We start from the raw sequence: 27,892 nt of genomic DNA on the forward strand, positions 1-27,892 counted from the left end.
TAAAGCACTGGGAAAAGTGAGGGGGGATTTATTGTTATGAATGACAAAAATGTAATCAGGTGACATTGTTATAAACCATAGTTTATCAGTGAAAACAAATATCACTTGCATATTATCAACAGGACATATACATGCTCTGCTTTTTCCTAATAAAAAGGTTTGATAATTCTATTAAAGCTAATAAGATGTTTGGCAACAGCTTCACTGGGAGAAGGATAGGGTTCCTTATTCTCTAAAACTGAAAAGTTATTTAAAAATCATTCAGTGAAACATTTTTTTTTTCCAAATCAAAATAAATGGAGGGAAAAAAATCACCCCAACAATCCAAAGTTGGATTTAGGATACATTAATTGCTACCAGTTCTCTCTTAGTGTGATGTTAAGACTGAACAGACAACTGTATTGCAAAGTTAAGGGTACAGACTTCCAAGGAGCCTAAGAGAATTAGGCACTGAAGGTCCAAAGCAATTGGGCATTTCACTGCATTAGGCTGCAAATTTCCCAATCAGAAGAGTATGACTTTATGTGCTTATACACAAAGCAGAGGGTGATGGAACCTCTGACTCAGCAAACCTGGTCCAGTGATAAAAGGGAAAAAATACAGATCCCTGAGACCACTTTTGAAAATCACTATTAAATCCCCAGTGGTGTCATAAAATCATAGAAAAGTAGGGCTGGAAGGAATCTCTGGAGGTTATATAGTCCAACCCCCTGCCAGAAGTAGGATCATCCCTCCCCAAACCATCCCATACAAATTCTTGTCTAACATATTAGTAAAACTATGCTGTCAACCCTGCTACACAGCCACAAGGTGTAACATGCCACAGGTAAAGCAGGGGACCATGGCAGCCAGTGCAAGGGTTTTTAAAGTACCAAGGAAAAGGGTCAAATTCCCAACTACAGAGAAAAGCAAAACCCCCCATAATCCATAACAGTCTGGTGCTATTTAAACCAATCACTAAGATGGAACAGAAAAAGCAAACTTCTGACAGAGGTCTTGAATTCCAGCCAAGTGTACCAATCTTGGCAGAACTGAAGTGACACAAATGTAAGTTCCTTCTTCTGTTTAAAAATGCTGCAGTGTCCACAGGTTGCTTGTTTGGCCTTAGGCCTTTTTACATGTATGATGGAGCATGACTTCACAACCCTGAACCTGTGGGGTTCTGCTGGATCTCCATTGATTGCTGGGCCTTGATAAAAACTGACCTCCTTGTTTTAAAGCATTGTCCTCAGAGTTGTTCCAAGCAACCTCTTCAACTTAGAGTCAGCTGGCCTAGAAAAGAAAAAGAGAGGACAGAGGCAATGTCTACAGCTCATGTAGAAATACCCAAACTAACTTTTACCTAGCTAGCTCATGTAATACTAAGAGTAGCCACGTTTGCCCAGAGCTCAGTGCAAACTCATTGCCTAAGCTTTTACTGTGCTTAAGTGGGTTTTGCACCATGCGCTCTGAGTTCCATGCTGCTTCTGTTATATTGCTAGCAGTATCCAGACTACCTAAAATTAACTGAGATATGTCTACTCTAGCTGCAAGCTCAACAATGACTACAATGTAGACATACCAGTTAGTCTCTGTTCTTTCCTGAATCTCTTCTGGAGCAGGGCTGGTCTCCACTCCACCCTCCATGTCTAAGACCAAATTTTGCCTTTAGGTAATCCCAAATGCTTCTTCCAGGTTGCACTGAAATAACAGAGAAGAGAAATTGGCCCAAGGCCACCACTGCTTATGCAAGAATCTTCTTTTCTGCAGCTCAGCTCATCTGGAATGTCCATAATCTCAGTCTCATCAACTCTCTATCTCATTACAAATCTCAGCTGAGAAAAAAAAATCTTCCTCATTTTCACCCTTTTATTTCTGATTTAATATACTAGTACTTACCTAACTCCATGATTGTTACTTAGTATTGTAAAATATTTGAAAACTATGTGAAACAAAGATGTTACATGCTATTCGGTTGAATGTAGGTTCCCCAGTCTGAACCATAGTTGAAGGCTATTTAATTTGCCACATGTAATTGTTGGAACAAAATGGATTATAACCTTTATAAACAATGCTTTTCTGTAGTGAATTGATTATATAATTCTGCTCTGATTGCCATTTTTAAGTTTGACATCTGAAGTCTTTAGAGTATAGATTGAGTATGACAAACACCCATGCTTTGGTTCCTCTCAAAACCAATATAAAGTAAGGTGGGCAATAATTTGTTTGGGTTTGTACAGAACTACACAGAACTAGGATCATGGTTTCTTTGAAGTTCTTTCCATGAAAGATGGTTGCACATGAATAGCAACAGTATGAAATATCAAATTATATGCATTTTAAAATAAGTGCATTGGTTTGTTGGAAAGTCAAAAATGCATACTTAAAAATGTGTTTGGTTGCATTGAAATTGGGCCACTGGTCTAACTTCCTGCAGCTGTAAAACATCTGTAATGAATAACTAGATATTCTTTTTCAGCATGAAAGATATTCTTTTTCAGCACTTAAAGAGCCACACCCAGCTAACACTTTTGCTCACTTATGATAAAAAACAATATTATATTAGTACCACCTCCATATGTACTATTTTGCATGTTGCAAAGTATAATGTAGCATAAGGTACATGTATGAAAAGCTTCACAAGTTCTATCTGTCTTAGGTTCCAATGCTGAAATCAAGAGGAGTTTTACCATTGGCTTCTATCAAACAAAGTTACGTTAATCCTCAGTACTTTTTTTATGAGAGCCCTTCTTTTATTACTTGATTGTATGAGGATTACTGGCCACAAGATTCAGCAAGATAAATTAATACTCCTAAATTAAATTACACTTATCATGGGCATTAATCTTCATTCAAGAAGCCCTACACCAATCCTAGCTAGATTTGGTGACTTCCATGTTTCAGAAGAATGAAGAAAAAGGCCATAGCAATTTTTCTCTTTTTGTTGTTTGGTTATCTATAACATTCTATGTTTCAGGCTTACCCAGGAGACAACACAACTCGGACACCAGTTGAAACAGATCTTTACCTCCAAGTAGTAATCTATGACCATGTCCTCAGACGAAAGATCTAACAAGTTTATTGGATCATCCTTTGAACATCTGTTTACCAAGTTAGGCCATTGTAATTGTAAGAGAAATAAATACATTTGAAGAGAACTTTACCAGGTGTGGGATTGGTCTTGTACTGTAATGGGAAGGGTAATTTTTGGTCTGCCTGAGAATCGGATTGCCCTGAACTCTGTGATGACTGCAAAATAGAAGACCCCACCCTGCTGTGCCTCTTTTTACCCATGGGGGTACCATTACAGACCCTAAATCACAGTCACTGCTCATTCCAAATGCCCTGGGCCACATGACACTGAAAAGGCACCTGGAAGGAATGCATGAATTTGTGGCACAAACGCATCTATTCTGCACAAGCCAAAAAATGGGATGAGAAGGAGAGTATAAGAGAGTATTCATGAATAAGATGAATAACAGCAGAGAATTCAGAGTTCCTCTTGTAGCTTCCTATTGGGCAATGTGGCTCCTCTTTCTAAGGCTGGACGCACATGATATAAACGAGCCTATATCATATGGAGTTGGCCCTTTGGAAGGCTGCCCCCAAACTAGTCCCAAGAGGTCTCTCCTTGGAGAACAGTGGATATTTTCAGTGCTCTAGTGAGTAACTGAAGGCCACTTTTCTTCTCTTCCTGCTTTCACACAAGCTCTAATATCCTTTGTTATAGAAGCTGCCTCTATGTACAAGACTGCAAGTTTCAGCATCAGTTCAGTGGCTCAAGGAACTCTTATCTGTTTTTCTGCATATATAACACATCTGGTAGACACAACAGTGGACACCTCCGTCTTGAATAATATGTAGTCACTTGGTGAGTAGAGAATAGAAGAGAGGGAAGCCACTGAACTAAGCAGCAAAAAAAACAAAAACAGGTAGAAAGTAAAGAAAGATTATTAGGCAGACAAAGAAAATGATGAGATAGGAAGAAAACTAAAGGATGAAGTTCAGTGCAGCCAAATACAAGGTACAAGACTGGAAGAATAATTAGAAGGATAAATACAGAATGAATAACTGGATGGTAGCGCTGCTGAGAAGGATCTTGGGATTGTAGTGGATCTCAGACTCAACATAGTTAAGTAATATAATCCAGCTGCAAAAAAAGGTGCATGCAGTTTTGGGCTGCATCAACAGGGGCACTAGGTGTGAGAAAATGGGGTGTGATGATGCTACTCTGCTTGGCATTAGTTAGGCCTCATCTAGAGTACAGTTCTGGATTTTCTACTTTAAACAGGATGTGGAGAAATTATAGAGGGTCCAAAGACAGGCAGCAAAAATGATAAAGGGTTTGGAAGGCAAGCCATATGAGAAATTGAGAAAAACTAAGCAAGTTTGGCTTGCAGAAAAGGCAAATAATGAATTGTATCAGTCTTCCAGTATCTGAAGGGCTGCCAAAAGAAGAGGGAGAACAACTTGTCTTTCTCACTGCAGGCACTAGGACACATAGCAGTGGCTTGAAATTGAAGGTTTGGATTGGCTATCAGGAATATCTTCTTCACTGTTACAACATTGAGGTAGTAGAAGAGACTGCATAGGGAAGTTGTGGGCTGTCCTGCATTGAAGATTCAAGAAGAGATTAATTGATCATTGATCAGGGATGATTTGGGAGTAGGAATGGTTCCTGGATAAAAGGTTTTGCTCCTTTACCTAGGGTCAGACCAATAACCACAGGTGGGATTAAGAAGGAATTTTACCCTGTAGTCAAATTTGCATGGATTTTATGAGATTTTGCCTTCCTCTGTGGCATGGGTCATGATCCTCTGCCATGATCCTCTTGAGCATATTTCAGGGACTGCTTCCTGTCCTTGCAGTGAGAGGACACTGATCTGCATCAACAGGAGATTTACCTGTGGCAAGTTAAGATGTTGTTGATGTTTCACACATTACGCCTCATAATTGTGTAAGAGGGCTGTTCCTGAAGTTTTTAAGAATAGGTTAGACAAACACTTGTCTCAGATGGTTCAGATAGGGTTGATCCTGCCTTGAGCAGAGTGTTGGACTAGATAACAACCTTAGGTTTCATCCAGCCCTACTTTTCTATACATCTATGTAATCAAAGACAGAAAATGACTGAGTGAAATTCCACCGGCTCTGTTGAGTAGAAGGGCATATTCTCATAATAGTTTCTCTTGGCCATAAATCCATTAATCTGTAAAGGGCAAGACAAAGGAAAGAGAAAACATGACTAGGCTGGGGCTTATCACAGGGTGGGGTTTACCCATCAATCCATCAAACATTTCCCTTTGAAAAAGGCTGGGAACCTCTGATTTAGCAGTTTATATAGTAAAAGGCCCTTTACTAAGAAGAAAGGAAGTGTTCCAACAAGTACAAAGTGAAAGTTGTTACTTCAAAGCTGCAATAATTTGAGAGAGAGGCTGTTTTCTTTCCAGTAAAAAATTAAATACGATTTCCATATATAATAAAATGGCTTATAATAACATCTTGCTTTTATGGATAACGCTTCATCCCAAAGCCCTATAAATGTTACAAGACATAAGCAAATTTTATGCTATGATCCCTTCACTCACCACTGAAATGCAGCCAACTCTGGGATGAAACACTCCAGTGCATTGTATCATAACACACCATCTTAGAAATGCACTATTGTGACATATTACAGATAAACAATATATGTAGTTATCATTATATTTATAGTTTTGTTTCAAAATCATTATTGGATTTTTTACTGGGTTATTATTATTGTTTTTTCCCCCTAGTTTTGCAACATGACACACATCTGTTATGCTATGCACCTTGAGACTTATACATATAAACATAAACATCTTACAATGCATTTTATCTGGAATGAGGTTTTTTGCAAAAAGGCTTTGTTGGTTTGTAATAAAAATATAAGGCCTGATTCTCCCTCCACTCCTGCTAATGCAAATCAAAAGTAGTCTGTTGAAGTCAGTAAAGTTACGCTTATGCACTCATGCAAGTGACAGGTATTTCAAACTAATACACAAAGGGTGCATCTACATGTCATCCTACATCACCGTACCAATGCACTATGTCTCCATACGATGCACTATGGTGATGTAGTGATCATGTGAATCTACACGTGACTGGTAGCTACTTCACCATAGTGGCATGCTCCCCCTGTTTTAACATGCCACTAAGGTGAAGTAGTGGCTAAAACTAACCATGTGCCACATGCATGGCTCATTATGGGTGGCTACTGTGCCATGCTTTAGTACTTCCATTTGGAAGTTCCAAAAGGAAGTACTAAAACATGGTGCAGTAACAGCATCACCACAGGGCGACATGTAGGTACACCCAAAATGTACATTTTATATCCATCTGCCTTTATTTAGATCTTTCTATATTTTTCTGAAGGACTTGGGGCAAAACACATAATCTGAATCATGATGCATGATTATCAAAAGAAGCTTAATGTTTGGTCCTGATTAAAGACCTAAAGTTTCCCTTCAAACAAATTAAAAACTGTTGATACCAAGGGAAACACAGATGTGTACAGACATCTCCCAAATTCAAATGATGGTTTTATACAGGCTTTGGTTATAGATGGTGGGACTGGTTTATTTCTTTCACATTTTTTCCCACATAGATTTTATCCTTTACCTGGGTCTCTCCACTTGTTTCCTTCCATGGTCACTGTCCTGTCTTCTTGAGTCTGCCTGATCCTTTTAGTTTGTGTCACCATAGCATCCACTTATATCTCTATTTGTGTTTGCCCAAGAACTATAGTCTGTACTGACCATGTGGTAAACTGTTAAGTGGAGAATGGGAGGGTTGACCTTGTCTTTTGTAGCGTGCTGCTACATTGCAAGTGAAGAATGCTCTCTTTGCAAGTACCCATCCCTGGCAAGGGCGATGGAGAAGTTAGGAAGGGGTGAGGTGACTCCTGGAAAGATGAGAAATATCCCAACAGTCTTTCAATTTCAGTGGTGCAACCCCAGCAAACCCATTTCTCTGTGCCAGGAAGCTTTCTACCCCTTTGGCTTCTTCACACTGTTTCATCATGTGCACACCTGAGGAAAACAGATTTTCCTGTTAATTTTTCTTGCTTTTAAGATAGCATCCTGGGTTCCCATACATAGGACTCAGAGAGACTATTGTGCAAAAAGAAAGTCAGGGTCCAGTCATCCTGGAAGATGCACAGGCAGCGTTCCTATTGACCATGATAGAGTATCGTGCACACATCTCTCAAGGTAAAAAGGCTTTAGGGTTTTTTTGTAGGCTGGCTTATATGTAGAAGTCTCTGGTCATACATGTTAGCCAGTCTGAGCAGTAGCCCCCTTTTCTGAGGCACATGGACTCCCAAGTGTCCCCATGATGAAGGTTTCTTCTCCACCAGATTCTCATGGAGGCAGAGAAAGACCTTCCGGAGGGGCTCAGAGGGAGGTCCATATGATGCCAAAAATGGCAGAGAGGCAAGGCTCCTACCTGGATTTGGCCAAAGCAAAACCTGGAAACAGCAAGGTAAGTGAATTTTCTTTTGCACTGTTTTCTACTATACTTCCCACCAAAGGCAAATGTTTACTCCAGTGGACAGCAAGCACTGCAAATGAACTGCAAAAGGGAATGCAGTTCTCTGAGCCTCTCCTGAAAGTTTTGATATTTTTCCTTTTCAAGGTAGAAAAGAGAACACCCACCCCCACTCCCGCCGCAGATAAGTGGCAACTGGCAGATAAGAAGTTTGTGAGAGAGAAAATGAACAAAGGTAATTTTAATTGGTATGTTTCTGGTCTAATCAGATCTTAAAGTCATAACAAATCTAAGTTGGGAATGTGGAATGGAAATTATCCTAATTATCTGGAAGGTGAAGGATATTATCCAAAAATAAAACATTATAAAAAAAAGAGAGAGATGAAATAAAAGTAAATAGAAATAAACTCCAAAATATGCGGAAATCATTTCTCCAAGGTGAATTTAGCTTTCTCCACCTTATGTCCCATAAATCAACACTTTTGATGTTGCTAAATTACCACAAGATTAGGAGAACACCATGCCTATGCCTGCAGGGAAGCAGAAAGAAATTTGGATTCAAACAGGCTTTGAATTGCAGCCTGTCATGATCAGAGAATGTACCACTGAAAGAGGAATAATTGTCTTGTGTGTCTTTAAAGCCATACAATTGAGGTGCTTGTAAAAATAGACAGCCTCATTCTTTGCAATTGACTCTGGCCTCCTATGGAGTTCTGATTTCATGTAGTTTTTAATTTGAAACAGGAGTCTAATCAAAAGTAATAAAAATAAAGTAAATATGATTAAGAATGGAATTTACTAAATTTACAAAATCTCCTACTGCTCAGTAGACTAGTGGAAAGAGACCACTGTTGGAGAAGTCTCCTTTCCAATATAGCCCATGGGTCAATGTGGTCTGAATTGTTCTGCTAGAACATAGCTATAGTCCCTATAACAAGGCTGATTCTTAAAATATCTCAATGAATAATCTAGCCTCAAAGCCAGTGTTGAGCACATTAAATCTGTCCCTAAGCATTTTTTGTCTGTCCCCACCACATTTCCTGCAATCTAGTTAAATTTCTCTGACAAGGAGAGTTCCCTAACAGCTATTTCAACACTTTAAAGCTCTTTTAATTAATTTCCATTTGAAAATCAACCACTGCATCTTCCCAACATCATGTCATTTTGCTGTCAGCATAGACACACAGTCAGAATGACATGTCAAACATGTGGTAATCAAGGAAATAGTTTTCCAAGAAATGATAGCCACATGAAAGCTCTTTGAATGTCCCTGCTGCACTCTGTGACTTCTTAGTAGAAATAACCATGCACTTATTTAGCCTGAAATTATGGCCTGTGATAAATATAAGGGGAATGGAAATTGATCCAGTCTATTTTGAAAAGAGAAAATCAATGGATTATGACAGTTATTGAAGATACAGGACAGTATGCACTCAGCACAACAGGACAAGAGTTTATATTAAGCATGGATGGGAAAAATAATTTTTCTGTTTATACTGCACTAGGAGTGGGCCTGTACAAGCAGTAGTTTTACTAGTGACTTTTTTTGTGTGTGAAGTATATTTAAGCTTGTTACAGGAAGTTAAGTTCTATAAATAATATTGTGTATATATTATGGATTCTAGTGGGGGTCATCTGTAGAAAATTATATTTTGGTTCCTTTTATGTAGTGCTTAGATCTTGGATCTTAGTAATAGTTTTACAAATGTGAAGCTGAAAAGAAACATCATATTTCTGGTTAACATATCCCTCTCCTTGTCCCACTTTGTCCTGCCTGCCCCTTTTTGCTACTCTAACTCAACTTAGACACAAGAGACATTTTAGTTTTGCATGCTATAATACAATATAGCATTATATACAAAGGCCCAGACCAAAAAAAGCCCCAAAGCCTGCCTATATCTATTCCAATTATGCATTTCGTCCAATGAAAGATATCATCCACAAGAATTATTTTCTAATACTGTACAAAGTATGACAGAAATGATCCTTTTTGTTCCTCAAATGTCAAGCTTTGACTGTTTGTTCCGCATGCCTCTACTCCCCAATTTTCCTCAGAAATGAAATTCTGGTGAGATAACATGATTGCATGGAATATTTCATCCACAGTGGAACTGCCTGTCCAACTGAAATTGGTTTCACTTAATTTTTTTTCTGACCCAGTCTATGAGCAACCTTAAATAGAGGCAGAAACTAGCAGCAGTGTAATGACATGGCCGGGCATCTGGAGCATAGGGGCAGTGGTGGCTTCTGGTTGCCACTGCATCACCATTACTGAAATCACAACTGTGATCATGATTGTGAATGAGGCTGCCAGTGGCAGCTGATTTTTTTTCACCCCACCAAGTCAATGCTCAGAGCAGTTGTCCTGAGTCACTCTGCCCTAGTGAAGACCTGGAAGCTAGGCCCATATTTGAACCTTAATAGCTGGGTAACCATAATAGTATTTGAGGACTCTCAGTTCACCTCTACACATTGCTGTACAGCAACGTTGCTACAGCACCATGCTTTGGCACAGTACTGGCCATCACTGTGCCGTGGCACACTATGCGTGGTTAGATTTTGCTGCTATGTTGCCGTAGTGGTGTGCTATACCTGGGCACCACACTGCTATGGCAACGTAGCACACGTGATCACTATGTTGCCATAGCGTGCCATACAGGGACATAGTGGGTCACTATGTCGCCATAGGGCAATGTATAGACATGTCTTCAGAATCAAAACTGTGGCAGTAGCTCACAATCCAACCCATGTCCACAAAGCTGAGCAAAAGAAACAAAGAATGGAAGGTACAAATAATTGGCCTCATCTACAGTAATCAGCTACCAAGATATCTAGTGGGATACAGTATTGCCACAATCCTTCATTTTATGTACATAGTCTGTCCCTGCTGTCAAAAGCGTTCACAATTATTGGCCATCAGTGAAAGCATTTTATGGAATAAAATCCTACCTTAACACTGAATTTCAACATACAGGAAAGAAATGAATGCAGATTAAAATAAATAAAATGCGTGGCCGACTCTCTGAGAGGCAGGCAGGAACAAGCACTGCAGGCCAGGCAACAGTTCCCACTGCAAAGAAAACAAAAACACAGGTGCAGAATGTACTGAAACCATGCAGATTAGCCCTGTGTATAGTACACACTATTTACAAGAAGAAAAACATCACTCTTGTTATTTGGCCATCATTAGCTTGAGGCTCGTTTGATCCCCTCTCAGCTGAAAGTAGAATTATCCCAGTTCCCACAGCAAAAATGACTAGAGAAACATATGACGGTGAAGCCCTTCAGAAGAGTTATGCTGAGAAGTCACTCCCAAACAGTAGATAGGTGCTGGCCACCTGAACAAACAGAAGACAGATCAAGTGCCACAATGAATGTATATAACAACAGCCTGGTACATGCTTCTCCACACTGCCCTGTCCAGAAGAAGACTATTCTTTGTATATAACAGTAATCCTGGGAGCTAAGAAGGGTTAAACAGAAAGCAAATTTCCTCTGTAGAAGAAAAGTGAATACTAGCTATGGCCAGATTCATTCTGCATATTGTAATATTGCCCTGGCACACACTGTACTGTGCTTATGATATATTGCTTCAAGTTTGCTCCTGTTCTTTTTTTTGGAAATAACATAAGAAAGGAAAAAACTCTGAATGACTTGGCCTGGGGAAAGCGAGTCACGCTGATTTATACTAGTGGATTTTGATGGGGTAGCAAACCCCAAAGAATAAATGAAGAAAAGACTATGTCCTGGGCTATGATTCATGTTACAGGGGAGGGTTGTTTAGCTTCTGATCTTTGCGTGGAACTAGCTATGTGGAGATGACAGTGTGGAACTGGGCCTGGTACCAGGCAAGCTGACAGAGCCAGATACACTGACTGAAGATGTTGTAGTAGCAGGTCTGTTAAAGCAGATTTCACATAACCAAACTAGTCAGCAGCAGGAGCCTAGCCATGCAGACTTCACCTCCTAGAACCCACGGTGTTCTCTGACTTTAATTGCATTTGTGAAGAAGATGTAGGTGGGGTGGGAATCACTGGAAACAGGAGTTCTAGGGCCACCAAGACTGCCACAAAAAGGCAGAGCTCCTAAATTAATACTTCACATTGGTATTCCATTAGGCTAATAGGAGCTGTGCACCTGTCCAGAGGCCCAGGGAACATGGGGAAGCCTACAGGCAACATGAAATCAATCCCAAACAGGTGAGGGTCCTCTTAGAACAAATGGATATTTTCAAGTCCTCTGGGCCAGATGACCTACATCCAAGAGCCCTGAAAGAATTGACTGAACTCATAGCAGGGCCTTTGGTGAAGATATTTGAAAAATTGTGGAACTCGGGGGTGGTCCCAGACAACTGGAAGAGGGCCAACGTGGTACCCATCTTTAAGAAAGGCTGACCCTGAAAAATGACCCTGAAAAATACAGACCAGTCAGTTTGACTTCGGTCCTAGCAAAAACTTTTGAAAAAATTGTTAGAGTTACAATCGCAAGCTTGTAACTGACAGGGTATTAAGAAACTATCAGCATGGCTTTGTGGAGGGTAGATCATGCTTGACAAACCTGATGTCCTTTTACGACCAGGTAACTAACCAGCTGGACAAAGAACATAAGGTAGACATCATTTACTTAGATTTCAGTAAGGCTTTTGATTCTGTCTCCCATGAAATTCTCCCAATTAAATTGGATGGTACTGGCCTGGACCAGTCTACAGTGAGGTAGGTGGATAATGGTCCCAGAGAGTAGTAATCGATGGGAGGACTGTCTCCAGTGATGTCCCACAGGGATCAGTGCTTGGACATTTGCTTTTTAACATATTAATTCTTTGGATGAGGGCATGGAATGCTCTATGATTAAATTTGCAAATGATACCAAGCTGTGGGGAAATGCAGGCACACCAGAGGATAGGGTAAAGATCCAGGATGACCTTGACAGACTGGTTCTATGGGCTGATTGGAATCAGATGAGGTTCAACAGGGAAAAGGCCCAGATCTTTCATCTGGGTAGGAAGAACCTTCACCACAAATATAGGATAGGCGGTAGCCCAGTGGCTGGCACACCATCTGAATGGGACCTGGGGGGTCACAAGAAGATGAATATGAGCCATCAGTGCAAGGAAGTCACCAGCAGAGCAAATAGAGCTATGGTGTGCATCAGCCGATGTGTCACCAACAGATCCAAGGAGGTGCTTCTCCCTCTCTACTCAGCATTGGTGAGGCCACAACTGAAGTACTGTGTCCACTTTTGGGCACCGCACTTCAAAAAGGATGCAGATAAACTCAAGAGGGTGCAGAGAAGGGCCAGCCATATGATTAGGGGCCTGGAGGGTAGGCCCTATGAGGAGATACTCCAGGAACTGGAGTAAGAGGAGGCTGCAAGGTGATTTGATAGCTGCCTACAAGTATGTTGGGGGAAACACCAAGATCTGGAGGAGCAACTCTTCAGGAAGGCACCCCTTGGGAGGACAAGGATCAATGGTCACAAACTAATAGAGGGAAGATTTAGTCTGGACATAAGAAAGAACTTCTCCGTAAGAGTAACTAGAACCTGGAACACCTTCGCAGAAGAGGTAGTACAGTTGCCATCCTTGGAGGTGTTCAAGAGGAGGCTAGATAAGCACCTCATCGAGCTAGTTTGAGCTCATTAACCTCCTGCCTGTGGCAGCGGACCAGACTTGATTATCTTAAATGTCCCTTCCGGTCCATGACTCTATGACTGGCAGTTAATGAGTGGGAGAGTTGCTTGTACCCCTTGTACATTGATAGGGCTAGGGCTGTGTGAAGCTTTGGGTGGTGATTCGATTTGGAGGAGATTCAGCCCAGTTCGGTGGTCAACTCTCCAAATCTGAATCAAATCAGGGGACCAATTAAAAGGTCCAAATTGATTCAAAGCTCTCTGAATCAATTCAGATAAGATTCAGAGAGCTTCGGTAATTTGGACAGTCCCCACCTGCTGGAGCAGGGACACAGACTCTGAGCTGGTAAATAGGGAGTGGGGAAGGGGGGGAAGAAAGAGGGGGGAGGGAACCATGGGGGGACCCCCACCAGGCCCTATTCTCTGCCTGCTCCCCCAGCCCCCCTGATCCCTGCCCACTTCTCCAGCCCCTCCCCCCCCCATGGCTGCCCTGCCTGCCCCAGTTTCCGGCCCTTTAAAAAAAAAACCCTACTCACCAGCTGCTGCCTGGTGGGGGGGCAATCCCTGCTGCCCTCCAGTGCCCCATGCCACATGGGAGGCTCTGTCATGAGGCCCCCGACCTTCCCTGCTGTCCCAGCCCCCACCCCGCATGGCTGCCCTGCCTGCCCTAGCTCTGACCCTTTAACAAAAAAACCCCTTCCCCTGGACTTACCAGCTCCTGCAGCAGCCTTGGGACCTTTGGGGGCTCATGCAGAGTCCTCCATGCAGCGCGGGATCACCCCCCGCTGGACAGGAGCTGGTGAGTGGGGCCTTTTTTTGTTTTTAAAGGGCAGGAGCTGGAGCGGGCGGAGCAGCCATGGCGGGGGGGGGGCTAGGAGACTGGGGGCTCAGGTGGGCTCATGGCAGAGCCTCCCACATGGCATGGGGCAGTGGGGGCAGCGGTGATTGCCCCCTGCCCAGCAGCCCCCGGTGAATGTGGGGGGGATGGTCCAAAGAGCTGGGAACTGGGTTGGGCAGGACAGCCATTGAGAGCGGGCAAGGGAGAGGCCTGTGTGATTCAGAGATTCCACTGATTTGGCAGCAGCTGAATCTCTGAATCAGATTTGGCCAAATCAATTCAGGACAGTGATTCGAATCACCAAATCGAATCACTGCTCCCGGAATCAGCTGAATCCGAATCCAAAGCAAATACTAGCCACTTTGCACAGGCCTAGATAGGGCTAGGTTACATTAATTTAATTATGCAAAAAAACAGTTATTCTCTTTTCCCCAATAAGGAGCGTGTTTGTGATTTGCTCTTCTCCCTGACTTCTGAGTGGTTTTGCAAGGGGAAGAAATGTCCTTGAGGATACCAGGAGGGTGTATCAAATGTTAAATTCTTAATCCCTCAGAGATTTTGCGTTGAGGTTCAAGCCAACTGTTTAGGTATTTTGAAAAGGACTGCTTAAAGTGAATTAAGGTTGGGTGCATCTACACATGTGCATTACTGCGGGGTTGACTAATTAACCCGCACTAAAGTGTCACCATTTACACATGCGGCAGTATTATTAATTAACTTCACTGTAAGATAATACTGTTGGGGACAGTACTGTCTTATGGCGAAGTACTTAACTCTGTGAAAAAAAAGAAGTGTAGATGATGACAGGGGCTGGCTGGGGGACAAGAGTGCTAAAGAGCGGGGGCTGCCTGCTGACTAGCCCCACACTTGAGCACTCTCATGCCCCCGCTAATCCCTCTGTTGGCCAACACCAACACCCAGAGCCTGGGACTGACCCCTCCTCATGCCCTGTGCCAGCTCAGTTCTGCTTCACCCTGGCTAAAACTTCTTGTGGGGACAGTACTATCTTATGGCAGAGTCATTTACAGCACAGAAAAAAAACCATGTGGACAGTGACTGGGACTGCAGCAGTTTGAGCCAGGGCAGAGCAGCCCTGGGCTGGCAGCCGGCTTGAGGGATCAGCCACACAGCTCCGCAGTTTTAACACTCTTGTGCCCCAGCCAGTCCCGATGCCACCAATTAATTTTTAGGGACCCCATGGGCTGGATAGAATGGCCTGGCAGGCCACATCTGGCCCATGGGCCGCATTTTGCCCACCCCGGCTTAGAATGTGACTGGGCAATGCACAAGTGCCACAAAAGCAAATGAGGAACATGAATGGACCTAACCTAAAAGTAACTCTAGATGGGTAGCCTGCACCACTGCCTCCAAGAATAACACAATATAATTCAACTGAGAGAAGGAATACTCAGGTTGTTGTCTACCTAGCCAGGATTTCATTTGAGATATTCTGAACTATAGGTGCTGAGACTGTGGGTGCTCTGTCTCCCCGCCCTCCCCCCCCCCCCCCCATTACTTCAGCCCGGCTCTGCAGCATCTGTAAAGATTGGGTGCTTCAGTGGGGCTTTTGGGGGCTTTTAGCTAAAGCTGATTCAATCAATGATTAGATAAAAGGTCCTACTAAAGCTCCACTAAAGCATTTGATCTTTGCAGATGCTGCAGAGCCAGGCTGAAGTAACTCACTGCCTCTTCTGAGTATGTGTGGGGCTCAGTACCACTTTATACCATTTTGGGGAGGAGGAGGATTATGCCTGCAAGCACCCACTGGGAAAAACCAAAGCCGGCACTTATGCTTTGAACCCAGTTTTGCCTCAGAGAGACACACAGAGGCTGACTAAACTTGTGTCCTTGCAGTTGCTTTTCTGTGAAGGATCATTATGGCATAATTTAACCCTTTTGCATGTTTCTTATTTATTCTGATTGTAATAACAGTAATATAATATCTGCAGATTTCTCGTATTTTATAATGGTAAAGTTGAAGTGTTGTTGTAGTCATGAAAGTCCACATTTGGTTTCGCACCACAGCTTGGTTTCATGCCTCATTTGGTGTCACTCTGTCACTAACCAGATTGCCTAATCTACTGCACTTGTTATGTATTGTAATGGCTCCTGATAACTACTAGTTCACAGTCCTCCTCCATCCCTCCAAGCAAACTGTTTACATTTACATGGAGACTTCTCTCAGCTATTTAGCTCAGCTTCTGTCTGCCCACAATTTTTTCCAATGACTCTCTGAAATATATGGTTGGTTCAATAAAAGTTATCACAAAAAATCCTAGCCTCTTTTATACTGGTGTTATTCTAGGGTCACTCTACTGAGTTTGTTGGAGTCACCCTATACTTACCTCTACGTATGAGCAGAATTGGGGTCATGGAGTGACAGTTACACTTCTTCCAGTCTCTATGTTTTTTAGCTTTGTATGCTTCTGGGGCTGTCATGTGCAGTGACTTGTGTATTACTTTAGACCTGCTTCTTCCATTTGTGGCCAAATGATACGTACTCTGTGCAGCAAGACAGATGAGTTTATTTAGATATTCCAAAGAAGCAGTTCGGGAAGTTGGACTCAACTCTGAGACCTGAAGCTGGTCAGTGTATCATAGTGACGTGTTTGTCTTGTTTTTATAAACACAGGAAAGGTGGGTAAGCTTTTATTCCACTCTGTTGCTTTGATTATGCTTTTGAGTTGCTGCATTTGGCAAACCAAAGCAGTGATGTTTTATATATTCAGAGAAAAAAATAATGCCACTAGTAGTCATCTCTATTAAAAATTCAAAATATGTATGGAACTGCCACCAAGTTCAGACTAGACCTTGCGGCACACTAGTCATTTTTACTGCTCTTGCATCAGAACCAGCAACCCACACCGTAACTCTTTGTTTCCTCCAAATGACCTGGTTTGACTTCATCAATTGAAGCCTTCCAGGGCCTCTAAGACCATGATTGGATTTGGTACCAAATCCTTGAAAGTATTTGGGTGCCAAGTTCCCATTAATATCTCTAGGGGCATACAAGGGCTCAGATCCACTGCCCATTTGTGCCTGTCGTAATGATGGGCCAGAATTGAACATTTGTGATTAACACGTTATTGCATTAAAGGGTCAGAAACTTACCTGGTGCATGTAAGCTGAGCTGAAGTCAATAGAGCTACATAGATTTGTAGTGGGCAGGGATCTGATCCAGCTATCCGACATGATTTACACCACCCTAATAGCATTCTGTGACACTGAGCTATACATTTGGAAACCTATCCTGATTAAGCGTTATGGCTAATAGAGAAAATTATGCTGAATGAGAACAAGATTAGGCCCTTTCTGCCCACTTTAAATGAAGAATACTACTAGGCAGTATATGTTGACTTTTAAAGTGCACCTTCTTTTTTCATAGCTTAGGGCCACTCCCTGTGACTGTTCCTGAGGCTTGAGTCAACTGTTGTATCAGGAAAAATCTCTCATTGGTTCTCATGAGAATTTTACCTTAAGTCAGATGAGAGGAAAAAAAAGAGGGCTAGACCCTTTGCTGAACTAAAATAATGTCAAGAATTGAAGTCAAGGGGACTGGGATCATTTATGTTGGCTGAAGATTTGGCCCTGAGTAGAGACCTGACTGTCAGGTTTGACCCTCTATTGATAAAATAAAAGGAACAGGCTTGCTGGAGTGAAATAACAGGACTTGTTTCTGAGAAATAGCTAAGGTGCATTGATTGGTTTCCATGTCAATCAATTCTTGGCACCCTCTATGTATCCCTAAATATATTTATGCCTAAATCTTACACAGTGAAGGAACTTTTAGTGCCCTGCTCCCCATCCACTCCCATGGCACACCTGTCTAGGAATCAGGCACAATTTGGCTCATAGAAGCCATCCTGACACCAACAGATGTGCTTTGTTACAGCCAGCTGCTATTAGCCATTGCTAAGTAGTGACCTTTGGGTTTTGTCCAATCTGCAGATAGGGGTTACCTTCTTCCAAGTTCTGGCCCTTATTCATCCTCCAATACAAGTGCTAGAAAGGATTTATTTCCAGGGGTCCTAAGTGGAACTCCTAAATGAACCTCTTTGGCTTACACAGGCTGTACATTTAGCTCAGTCCTCTATGTATTTTCTTTTTTTTATATATAATAGATAAGAACTAAATGAAAACCAGATGAGACGGCTGCCCCAATCAGAAATTAGCACCTCTTTGGTCATGGAAGGAAGCACATTCAAACATATTGAAGTGGCTAGGCTCTTTATGAAATTACTAGAGAAATTATGCTGTTCAACCTATTGCTGTCAATGGGCAGTTAGTGTCCAGCCTATGACTCTCTTGGGAGACATACAGAGGCTACAATTTGAATTAGAAAAGCCTAAGGGGTGACACTTCAATTCTGGAAGTAGCACCAGTATTGAAATATCCACAGAGAACCAAACCACATTTTCTTTCCAGAGCCCTTATTACCATTTGTAAAACACTGTTGAAGAAATCGAGCTGAAAAGGTGACCACAAGACATTTTTATATGGGGACCTATTATGAATTTAAACCAAGCAACCACAATTTATCCAAACCCAAATATTTTATTTTAAAGGAACTTATTTTCTCACTTTGCCAGGTCTCCATGCTTCTCTCTCTCCTCCCCCCCCCCCCACCCCCCCACCCCGGCCTTTTAATGTGCCCTTATCTTAGTAATAAACACTGAAAGAAAAAAAACTAAACCACAGTAGCCATGATAGAAAAGTGGTCCGCCTGCCAGCCAGCCAAAGATGGTTATGTACTGTACAGAGTATTCATGATGAATGCTCAGCTATTCATGAACATTTTTTTCCCCCACAACCTGGTTCTAGAACTGGTGTGTTGCTGTCTATGCATGAGTATTTAAAAAAATGGATGCTAAACTTGAGTGCTTCCAATCTAGTGTATCCAAATTGTGACACCTTCTAAGGAAAGGTACCAAGAACACCAGGCTTAATAGCCATTCTCTCTTCTTTGAAACTATTCTCTAACAAAAAGGCCAGATTCCTCCCTGCATAACTCTCCCAGTATCACTGGAAATGCAGTAGGGCAGTTTTGGCCCTGAATGTGTAAAGATTATGTACTGAAACTGAAGCTTTAATCTGCTCCCCATTTAAAGGAGAGATTTTTCAAGGCAGCCAAGGTGTTTAAGAATAAAAGTCCCAGGCACTTTCAAATGAGACTTGAAGTTTTAAATCAATTAGGTATTTTGGAAACTCTCCCGCTAGTTGATAGCAAAATGCCCAGTGGTTTCAATCACATTTTAGAGTCAGGGTTTCAAAACAAGACATTTTGGTCTTTTTGGTACCAAAAAGGGTGATGACAGTAAAACCCCAAGAAATTACAGACACTGTACTCATGAAAAGCAGTCACTATTTCTGTGAGTTAGTTATACTCAGCTTGAGGAGAGGAGGAACAGTCAGGTACTAAGATTGTAAATGACAGTTTGCCAACTGCCATTGTCCCCCTGCTTCCCCCCGTTCTCATCCTGACGTTATAAGAGCTGCCTTAACGAAAGACCACACTTGCCTTGTGTATTACTATGACCTACAATATTTTCTGTAAAGAATAAGGATAAATGTATAGTCATGTAAAATAAATTAAACAGAGTACAATTATCAGTATGGGTAAGAAATTGCTATCACAAAGTCACATTAATTTGCAGTAAGGTTAGGTTCTTCCTGCCAAAATTTTACCTATATAGTAGGTCATAACCAATAAACCCTACATTTGAGATTTACTTAAGCAGAAGCCCTTAGAGCTGGAGGGATTAGCTAGAGACTATTGGACCACTCCACACACTCTAGTTCACTGGCTGGGATAAAGTTCAGACCAGCAGTGGCTTGAAGTCACTGTCAACTGTGCAGCATCCTATGTAGAACAGATTGATGATCTCATACCACCACAAGACCATGCCACAAAGAATTACCATGACATTTAGTAGAGTACAACCTCATTATAACAAATCCTGCTTATAACACCTCCCCCACCACCACCTTTTGACAGTCCCCATAGAAGGAACTGATTTTATTATTGTGATGCTGCATATTAACTAACCCTACTATGGTGGGTTCATAGCATCTGACACAGTAGGCAGTAGCCTACAAAAGCTCATGCCTCTCTGAACAAGTCTATAAGGTGCATCCTGCCCTTCCTTCTGCCTACTATAGTGAACACCCTCTTCTAATGAACTTTTCTCCCAGTCCCACTGGGAATTATGATAATGAGGTCATACTGTATTCACCGATTGCTTGTTGACAGTCCCAGCAGAGAATCCATAGGAATTAAGCCTTCTCAAACTCTGCATTTCAGTGTGTGTTCTGTCTGAGTTCACCAGACTTAGCCCAATAATTATTGTTTGGGGACTTAGAGTGCAAGCAACACAGAATTACAAGCTATGGGCCTTCTTACAGTCAATTGAAGTCAATGTTAAAAACTTCCTCTTTGATTCAGGAGAAATAGAACTAGAATTTATGCATATGCACAGTGAGAAACACTTCATCTCCTGACACCTGGAGTACAGATTACAGCTACTATTTAGATTGCTACACAGGAACCGTATACAAATTAAGGATGGGTTGTGCCAAACAACACTATTACAGATTCTTGCAAACTGCTCTGCTCAGGCAGTAAAAGGTGGCTGGAATTCAGTCAAATTTATATGGCCAGTAGAGGAGTCGCCCATTGGAATGGAATTCACTGCTGATATGAAGGTGATGGAGGCAGCTTCTGTGTCTTTTGCCATGGCCCTAATCTAACATCTTCCCTGGGCTGCTAGGATAGCTCCCGGAACTTCCATTCACTTGTGACAGCTCCACTCGACTCAGATGTAATCCAGATGGCCAAAATTCAGTCCAGTAGCTATTTCGCTAGAACTTAGCAGCAGTCCACAACCAAAACATGTAAAAGCAATAAAAGATACAGTAAACAATAGAAAAATAAAACTGTTTCTTCACAAAGCTGTTCAACAAATATTTGTTAGATTGATTTTTCAGACAAAGAGACCCCTGGCCAATGTATTGTGTATTAGAATTGGTATGGTCTATTAAGGATCAATCTGTCTACATTAATAAAATGTATTCTATTGCCACTAATTTCATGGCATTATTCTTTGTCCTTTATTTTCATCATTGAAGTCCATTGAAGCAGCAGCAAAAACGCTACAGATTCATGCTCTGATGATGCCAACTGCATCAGCCAATTGTGCTGACAGCTTAGGCATGGTGAACAAAACAGGCAGACTGATACTTCATTCTCCAGCTTTACCATTTTTCGAAACCATTTCTGAACTGTCTCTTTTAAGCAACACATACAAGCACATTGCTATAGGATCGTACAAACAGCTGGAACCTGACGTTGGCTAAAAGGACCTGCCTTCTATCTGGTCTTTGGACTGTGCTACACAGAAGCTTAAAAAAACCCAGAGGGTGTCTCATAGCTACTTGGTAATATCCATCATGGATGATGAATATGCTTCAGTAATTAATGGTATTTAGAGATGCACAGCAAGGTTTTCCCAGTGCTGCTCGCTTCTGTAAAGTTCATTTATTGAAGAGCCAGAAAACATTCTTCTCCCAAAACCATTTACCATTCCACAAGATGGCAGCACAGCGATACGACCTATGAAGGGCTTGATTCTTACCTTGCAGATACACAACAAGAGTTGCTCTCTTGAAGTTTGGTGTGGTCGGGCTAAACTCTAAGTTCCTTAGGGAAGTCACTATCTTTTCATTTTGATTATATAGCACTCAGCAAAGAAACTGGGCACTCCTGCACCACAAATGAGAGAATAATGCATCAGTGTCCTGTCAGAATCAGGCACAGAAAGACGTTATCTATATCCATGTATAAGTAGTACACAGCTTGAATAGGAGGTGCACAATCAAGCCCTGAAATGTTTAAACTTCCTTCTCCTTTGCAAATGACCCAAATCTAAAAGCATTTTTCTTTCTTCCTCTGCCACACCTCATATTTAACGTGTAGCTTGTTTGATATATATCAGCTACTGATCTTTTGGTCTCCCAAGACTAAATTCTGTTTCACACAGTAATCATTAAATGTATAGCATCTATCAAAATCTTGGCTTAAAGGAACAGAATTGAGGAGGAATTCTCTTTCACTTATGTAGCCCTGTATTTTTCCTATATTTGGATTAGGTTCTGAGTACTGAAATTATTCATCCAGAGGAGTGGATTCTACTTCCCCCTTCAGAATCACACAACTCAACCTGTCAATTTCAGTGGGCAATACTTACAGCACCTCTGTAATTGGACCTTCAGCTCCCTAGGGTAAGGGTCTGGCTCTCCATCATTTCAGTGGGAAATCTTAACCTGTACTAAGACCCTCCGCTTGAAGCATATATACCTCTATGCACATAGCAGGACTCTGACCAGAACAGATACACATAGACATGGGACAGCACAAAACAGTTCCTGCTTTTCCTCTACAAATAATGACTATAGTACTTTCAGGCCTAGCTTCTAGCCTCTCCCCACTCCCCAGTCTCAGAGGTGTTGAACTCATGCTTTTTATGTCCAAGCAACCATCTCTGGAAAGACAAGGCTGTAAGCACCATCAGTCAACCACCCCCACTTCCACTGCCCAGTCTTGAGGCTAGCCACTGGGACAGCCAAGAATGTAAGTCATGGAACCAGAAGGAAAGCAAATATAGGAGGGAGGCTAACTTTATGGTCCAGGGAGGAAGGCTTTACCCTGAAAGTGTTCAAACATTGTACTCAATGACTCTCTTGTACCAAATGCATCTTAATGTATGCCTGCAGTAATGTCATAGCACTAGTTTGGAGTACACATGAGTAACAAGGGAGAAGATCTGACCCAATTAAGTTGCATTAATGTAAATGTGACAGGACTCTGTCCTGCAATATACACAGTGGACTGAAAGCAAGTGGAGCACCAGCCCTTAGTATGTCCACCTTTGTATGTAAGTTGGATGCGTGATGTCACAGGAGAAATGTGATTTCAGGCAAGACTTGACAGGGGAATGGGTTTGTACAAGCAGCTGTAGAATGCTGATGCACGCACAGGTAGAAACCTTTTTTTTTCTTTTTTGCTGTCAAAAAAAGCACTTCTAACTTTTTGTGTGTTGTTATATTTGTGTGTTTAAATCCTCAACATTATTGTGAAATGAGGTCCTAATGCTTGTAGTGAACAATCTGGTTTAAGAAACATTGTAGCCAGATGTGATGCTAGGCACATCACTCCCTTAAATGAGGTGCCATTGGATGCAGAAACTATTGTGCCTTAACCCTATGCCTGGGAGAACCTTTGACATTTTGATTTTTAGTGATGGAATTTATACACCTTCTGTGTGTGTGTGTGTGTCTGTTCACACAAATGTGTGCACACAAATGCATAAGAGAATTTTTTTTCAGACATGTCTAATGCAGTGGTGCAAGCCAGATAGATGAATGGCATGGGGCTGGTCTGTGGGTCAAACTGGATCCCAAACACTAAGAGCAGGCTCTGGGGCCCCATGCTGCCTCCACCCAGCCCCATACACCAGGACCATACTCTAGGGCCCCTTGCCACCTCCACCTGACCCTGCATGCTGGGATCAGGACCCCTGCTGCCCTGCATGCCAAACCCAGCACACAGGGCCACAGCCCGCTGGGTTGCCCACAAATCCAGGGGAATCTTATGAGCTGGATAACAGTGCCAGGGGCCAGATGTGGCTTGCAAGCTGGGAGTTGAACAGCCCTAGTCTAACACAGTGCTTTACAAACTTTTTTGGACCAACAAACCACAGTCAACCCTCAAATTCCTTTTGGACCACAGTCAACCCTCAAATTTCCTTGCAGAGAAACACCTCCCCATATCATCAAACTGTTGATTAAAAGCACTGCAAAGGCCCCAGGGCTCAGTGCAATCTCTGGATACCCAGTAGTCCACAAACCACAGTCAAGGATCCCCTGGTTTAGGGATTGTTTTCTGGTGCTTCAGTAAGTGCCACTCCTATGAACACCAGATGCTTTCAACATTGCTTGTTTTAGGCATGCAAAACAAAGAGCTTTTGAAGCTCTTGTCTTTCTTTTTCCCTCACTCACACTGCTTTCTCCTTTTTCTCATGATGAGTGGTGATGGCTAGCTACATCAATAGCTAATTGTAGCTAAAAGATGGAATCATTAAAAGCACACAGGCCTATGCAGCATCCAAATGACTGGAAGTTGGGGTCCAGTTCCCTTATACAAATCATGTCTAGCATGTGCCTACAATGGAATGACCGTTAGCACGGGCATTACAGTCTGCCAAAGGAAATGGTACATGCTAGAGTGTAGAGTGTGCATGGCAGAAATACTGTGGCTTTTGTGACGCATTATATATATGGTCCAATTAACTGGTGAACTGCGCAATAAATTTAGACCAGCCACATGTGCAAAGTAAATATCACACAAGTACCTGGCAAATCCAGCCACACTTGCAATTTCATTATCACATGATAAAAATGACTATAAAAAGAGCCAACCAGCTATCAAATTAGTACTTGAAAAATGTGTAAGAACTCTAGAGCTGGTGTCTAGCCAGCTTGAATTTGAACATGTAGCAGGACCCCCAAGTGATGGATCCCAGGCTCCAAAGTGTAGCAGGCTTCCTGCCTTCAACTAGAGAGCTGCCTGCTTCCTCTCAGAAGTGTGGGGTACGGCTTCCAGCTGGCAGTGCCAGGGCTTTGCTGCAGAAGGGAGTCTGGACGGGGCCTTGGTGTGTCCTGGCCTGGTGTGTGCGGGCCATGGTGGGAGGAAGCAGTTCTTCTCCTCTGGGGAGAAGGAGGCAATACGTGAGGTCCTTGCTCTTGCTCTGGCTCTGCCTGCACTAGGGGGTGCCCCTCTGTATCCAGATCACAGCAGAGGAGGGAAGCCCCAAGGTTTTCCCTGCTTAACTCCACCACAAGGAAGCACAAGGCTGGCTGAGGGGGGTCTGGTCTCTGGCACACCCCAAGACCTGCAGCTGGGACACCTTGAGCTGCTGGGGGGAGGGGGGGCGGTGTGTGTGTGGGCACAGCCACCCGAGCGCCGGGAGGAAGGGCCGTGCCCCCCCCAACACACACACACCCACCCACCCACACACACACAGTGGCGCGGCATGGCTGGTGTGCAGGACGTGTGGCTGCACCCCAGGCGCGGCGCGGCTGCCCGCTGCCTTTCACCTGCTCGCGAGCACGGGGCAGGCGGGGCAGCTGCCGCGCAAAGGCGGGGGTGCGGGCAAGGACCCCCCACCGCCCGCCCCCGATCTTGCACTGCAGCCTGGGCTGGAGGTGGAGCAGAGCCTGTCCGCTCCCGGCTCCCCTCCTCCCCGCTCTCTGCCCGGGGGCATCCCTAAGGTGAGCGCCTGACATGGCAGGCACCTTGCTCCTCCCGCCGCCCTCTCCGCGTGTGCGCGTGTGTAGACCTGCAGTCAACTTGCCTCTTCCACCCGCCTTCTCCATGTGTGTGTGTGTAGCTGCAAAAGCAACTTGCCCCTCCCGCCCCTCCTCTCCTTGCGTGTGTTTGTGTATGGAGGCGGGGGGCGTATGTGCGCGTAGAGCTGCACAGGCAGCTTGCCCCTCCCGCCCCTCCTCTCCGCGCGCGTCCCTAGCCGTGCGCGCACAGCTGTGCCGAGTGGCCCGGCCGGGGGTGGTTTCCCTCCGCCTTGCCTCTCCCTGCGACCGGGGCCGGACAAGAAGGCGCGATTGGCTGCGGACTGCACAGATCAGCGCTGGGGCTCCCTCTCCCTCTCCCTCTCGCGCACACACACACGCACACGCACACGCACTCGCCGCCACCAAAACTCCGGCGGGCTGAGCCTGCCGTCCCCAAAGCCAGCCAAAGGCTCGGAGAGAGGGAGCGCGCGGCCCCGCAGCCCTGCCCCGGGACGGGACCTCTTTGCACGGCTCAGCGGGGCAGGTTTATTTGGGGGGCTGTGCTGCCCCTCGTGGCTCGGGGGGGGCCGGCAGCGGGATGGCCGGGGCCCCCCGCTCGCTGCTGTGCCTGTGCCTCGGCTGGAGCTGCCTGTGGCTGGCGCTGGGGGACGCGCTGCGGGCGCACGTGGCGGAGCTGCGGCGCAGAGCGGCGGCGGGGGCCGCGGGGCTGCCGCCGCTGCCGCCGGGGGACAAGGTCTCGGAGCACATGCTGCGGCTCTACGACCGCTACCGCGCCGCACCGCCGCACCCGCACCCGCACGCGCCCCGCGCCGCCCCGCGCCAGGGCAACACCGTGCGCGGCTTCCGAGCCCTGCCGGCAGGTGAGTGGAGTCGGCGCCGAGCGCGCGGCAGCGGGACGCCCGGGAGCCGAGCCGCGCCAAGCCGTCCCGCGGGCTATGCTCGGTGCCCCCGGGACACGCACACAGGTTTCAAGTGCCCCTTGGGATGTGCGCGCGCACACACACACACACGCTTTAACTGCCACCTTCAGACACGCGCACACACACACACACACACACAGGGGCTTTAAGTGCCCCCTTGAAATATGCACACACACGTGTACACCCCCCGCTAGACTTCGACAGCCCCCTTGGCACACATACATATGCATGCATACACGTGTGCACACAGGTTTTTAGTGCCCCCTTGAGACATAAACACAAACACACACACACACACACACACACACACCCTGGAGATATCCCCTTGAAAGAGATACATACAGACCAGACCTCAAGTGTCTCTCTGAAACAATTTCTCCAACTATTTAGTCGGGCTAATAGAAGACATCACATTTATCCAGAGAACCGTGTCTGTCCGTGCCCTTAGACCAACACTGCTACAGCCAACACTGAAACATACACACACACACACACACACACAGGTGTGCATGCATACACACACACAAGCTTTAAATACCTTGTGGCTTAAGGCACACAGGGACTTCAGATCCCCCCTGGAGAGGGACACACGCACACTTCAGATGCCCCCTCGAAACACACACAGAGGCTTTACATAACCCCTGTGAGATGCACACCCAGCACACAGCTTTAGAGATGTCCCCTTGTAACAGTCACACAGGGAGGCTTTACATAACCCCTTGAGGCACACACACTTGAAATGCCCCTTTGAAACAGGCAGTACTTACCTCCCTCATTACACAAGCCTAATACTTGCTTTGTAGTGACCCCTTGCAAATGTGGGAGTCTCCCTCACACAGAGCTGAGACTTGAGAGATTTCTAGTCTATTGTTGTGGAGGATTTTTTTTAATGGAGGGGTGGAGGGAGAGGTGAAGGTTGCCCTTGTAACTGGCTGCTTTGTAATTGAGAGAGCAGTTGACACTTCATCCTGTGGGCCTGGGGGACATACAGCAGGCACTGGTGTTATGTATTTGAGAAAGCTTAAATACCCACAAAAGAGGAATGCCCAAAAGAAAAAAAAGCAGAGGGGAACTGGTTTACCTTGAGTATGAGATTTCTTATTCCTTTTGGGAGTTTGGTGGCTAAAGAAAACATGTCTGTGTGGCAGAGACCTTACTTACCATGCTGTAATTGCAGTGATATGGGTGTATAATGCTGTAAGGAAACACAGAGACAGAGTTTATAGAGATGGGGATTCGTTTTTCTGACAATATTCATTCTACTTTGCAGCACAGATTAGGTTGGTTTAAATGTATGACTGAGCAAAAACTCCCTCATGCTTCTTATTTAATAAGACCTGAATGCCCATAGATTTCAGGACACAAATAATTATAATTTACAATTCTGCCCTGCAGAAGCCAAGAGGTATTTGGCTATTGATCTTAATGAGAGGTGGAGCTGGTCCTTAATCTTTAAATTTCTCCCAATATTCTTCATTTTGCTCAAACCACTGCAAAGACTGTGCCAACACTCAAAGTTGTGTAACTCTTGGGAAAAAACCTATTCTTCAATGACAGGTTTAGGATGACATTCTAAATGCAGTTGGACTTCACTGGGAACATAGCATTTATGGTTAATATGCCATTTTGGCTTTTTCAGTGTGGTTCCTAATTCGCA

General features: G+C 44.0%; 2 protein-coding genes and 1 long non-coding RNA gene across 5 annotated transcripts in view; 2 read left to right on the plus strand and 1 right to left on the minus strand.

Moving 5' to 3' along the window:
• The window catches only part of CFAP299 (cilia and flagella associated protein 299), a 534,176-nt gene extending 531,034 nt beyond the window's left edge, over positions 1-3,142 (plus strand). The window contains exon 6 of the mRNA XM_006269523.3: positions 2,957-3,142. Within this exon, the coding sequence (XP_006269585.1) occupies positions 2,957-3,052 (96 nt within the window). The 3' untranslated portion in view covers positions 3,053-3,142. The remainder of the gene's footprint in view (positions 1-2,956) is intronic.
• Positions 1-27,102, minus strand: LOC109285867 (uncharacterized). Of its 3 annotated transcripts, XR_002093765.2 has the most exons (4): positions 27,003-27,102; positions 21,583-21,710; positions 1,562-1,680; positions 1-1,272 (listed from the first exon to the last, which is right to left on the minus strand). It is a non-coding gene; the product is annotated as an uncharacterized LOC109285867 (long non-coding RNA). The 3 variants fall into 3 exon arrangements; XR_002093766.2 differs by lacking the exon at positions 21,583-21,710; XR_002093764.2 differs by lacking the exon at positions 27,003-27,102 and having other exon boundaries at positions 21,583-24,993.
• Positions 25,516-27,892, plus strand: part of BMP3 (bone morphogenetic protein 3) — a 34,289-nt gene continuing 31,912 nt past the window's right edge. The window contains exon 1 of the mRNA XM_006269524.4: positions 25,516-26,175. Within this exon, the coding sequence (XP_006269586.3) occupies positions 25,893-26,175 (283 nt within the window). The 5' untranslated portion in view covers positions 25,516-25,892. The remainder of the gene's footprint in view (positions 26,176-27,892) is intronic.

The sequence above is a fragment of the Alligator mississippiensis genome, chromosome 2 (assembly GCF_030867095.1).
Source record: "Alligator mississippiensis isolate rAllMis1 chromosome 2, rAllMis1, whole genome shotgun sequence".
NCBI classification, from domain to species: Eukaryota; Metazoa; Chordata; order Crocodylia; family Alligatoridae; genus Alligator; species Alligator mississippiensis.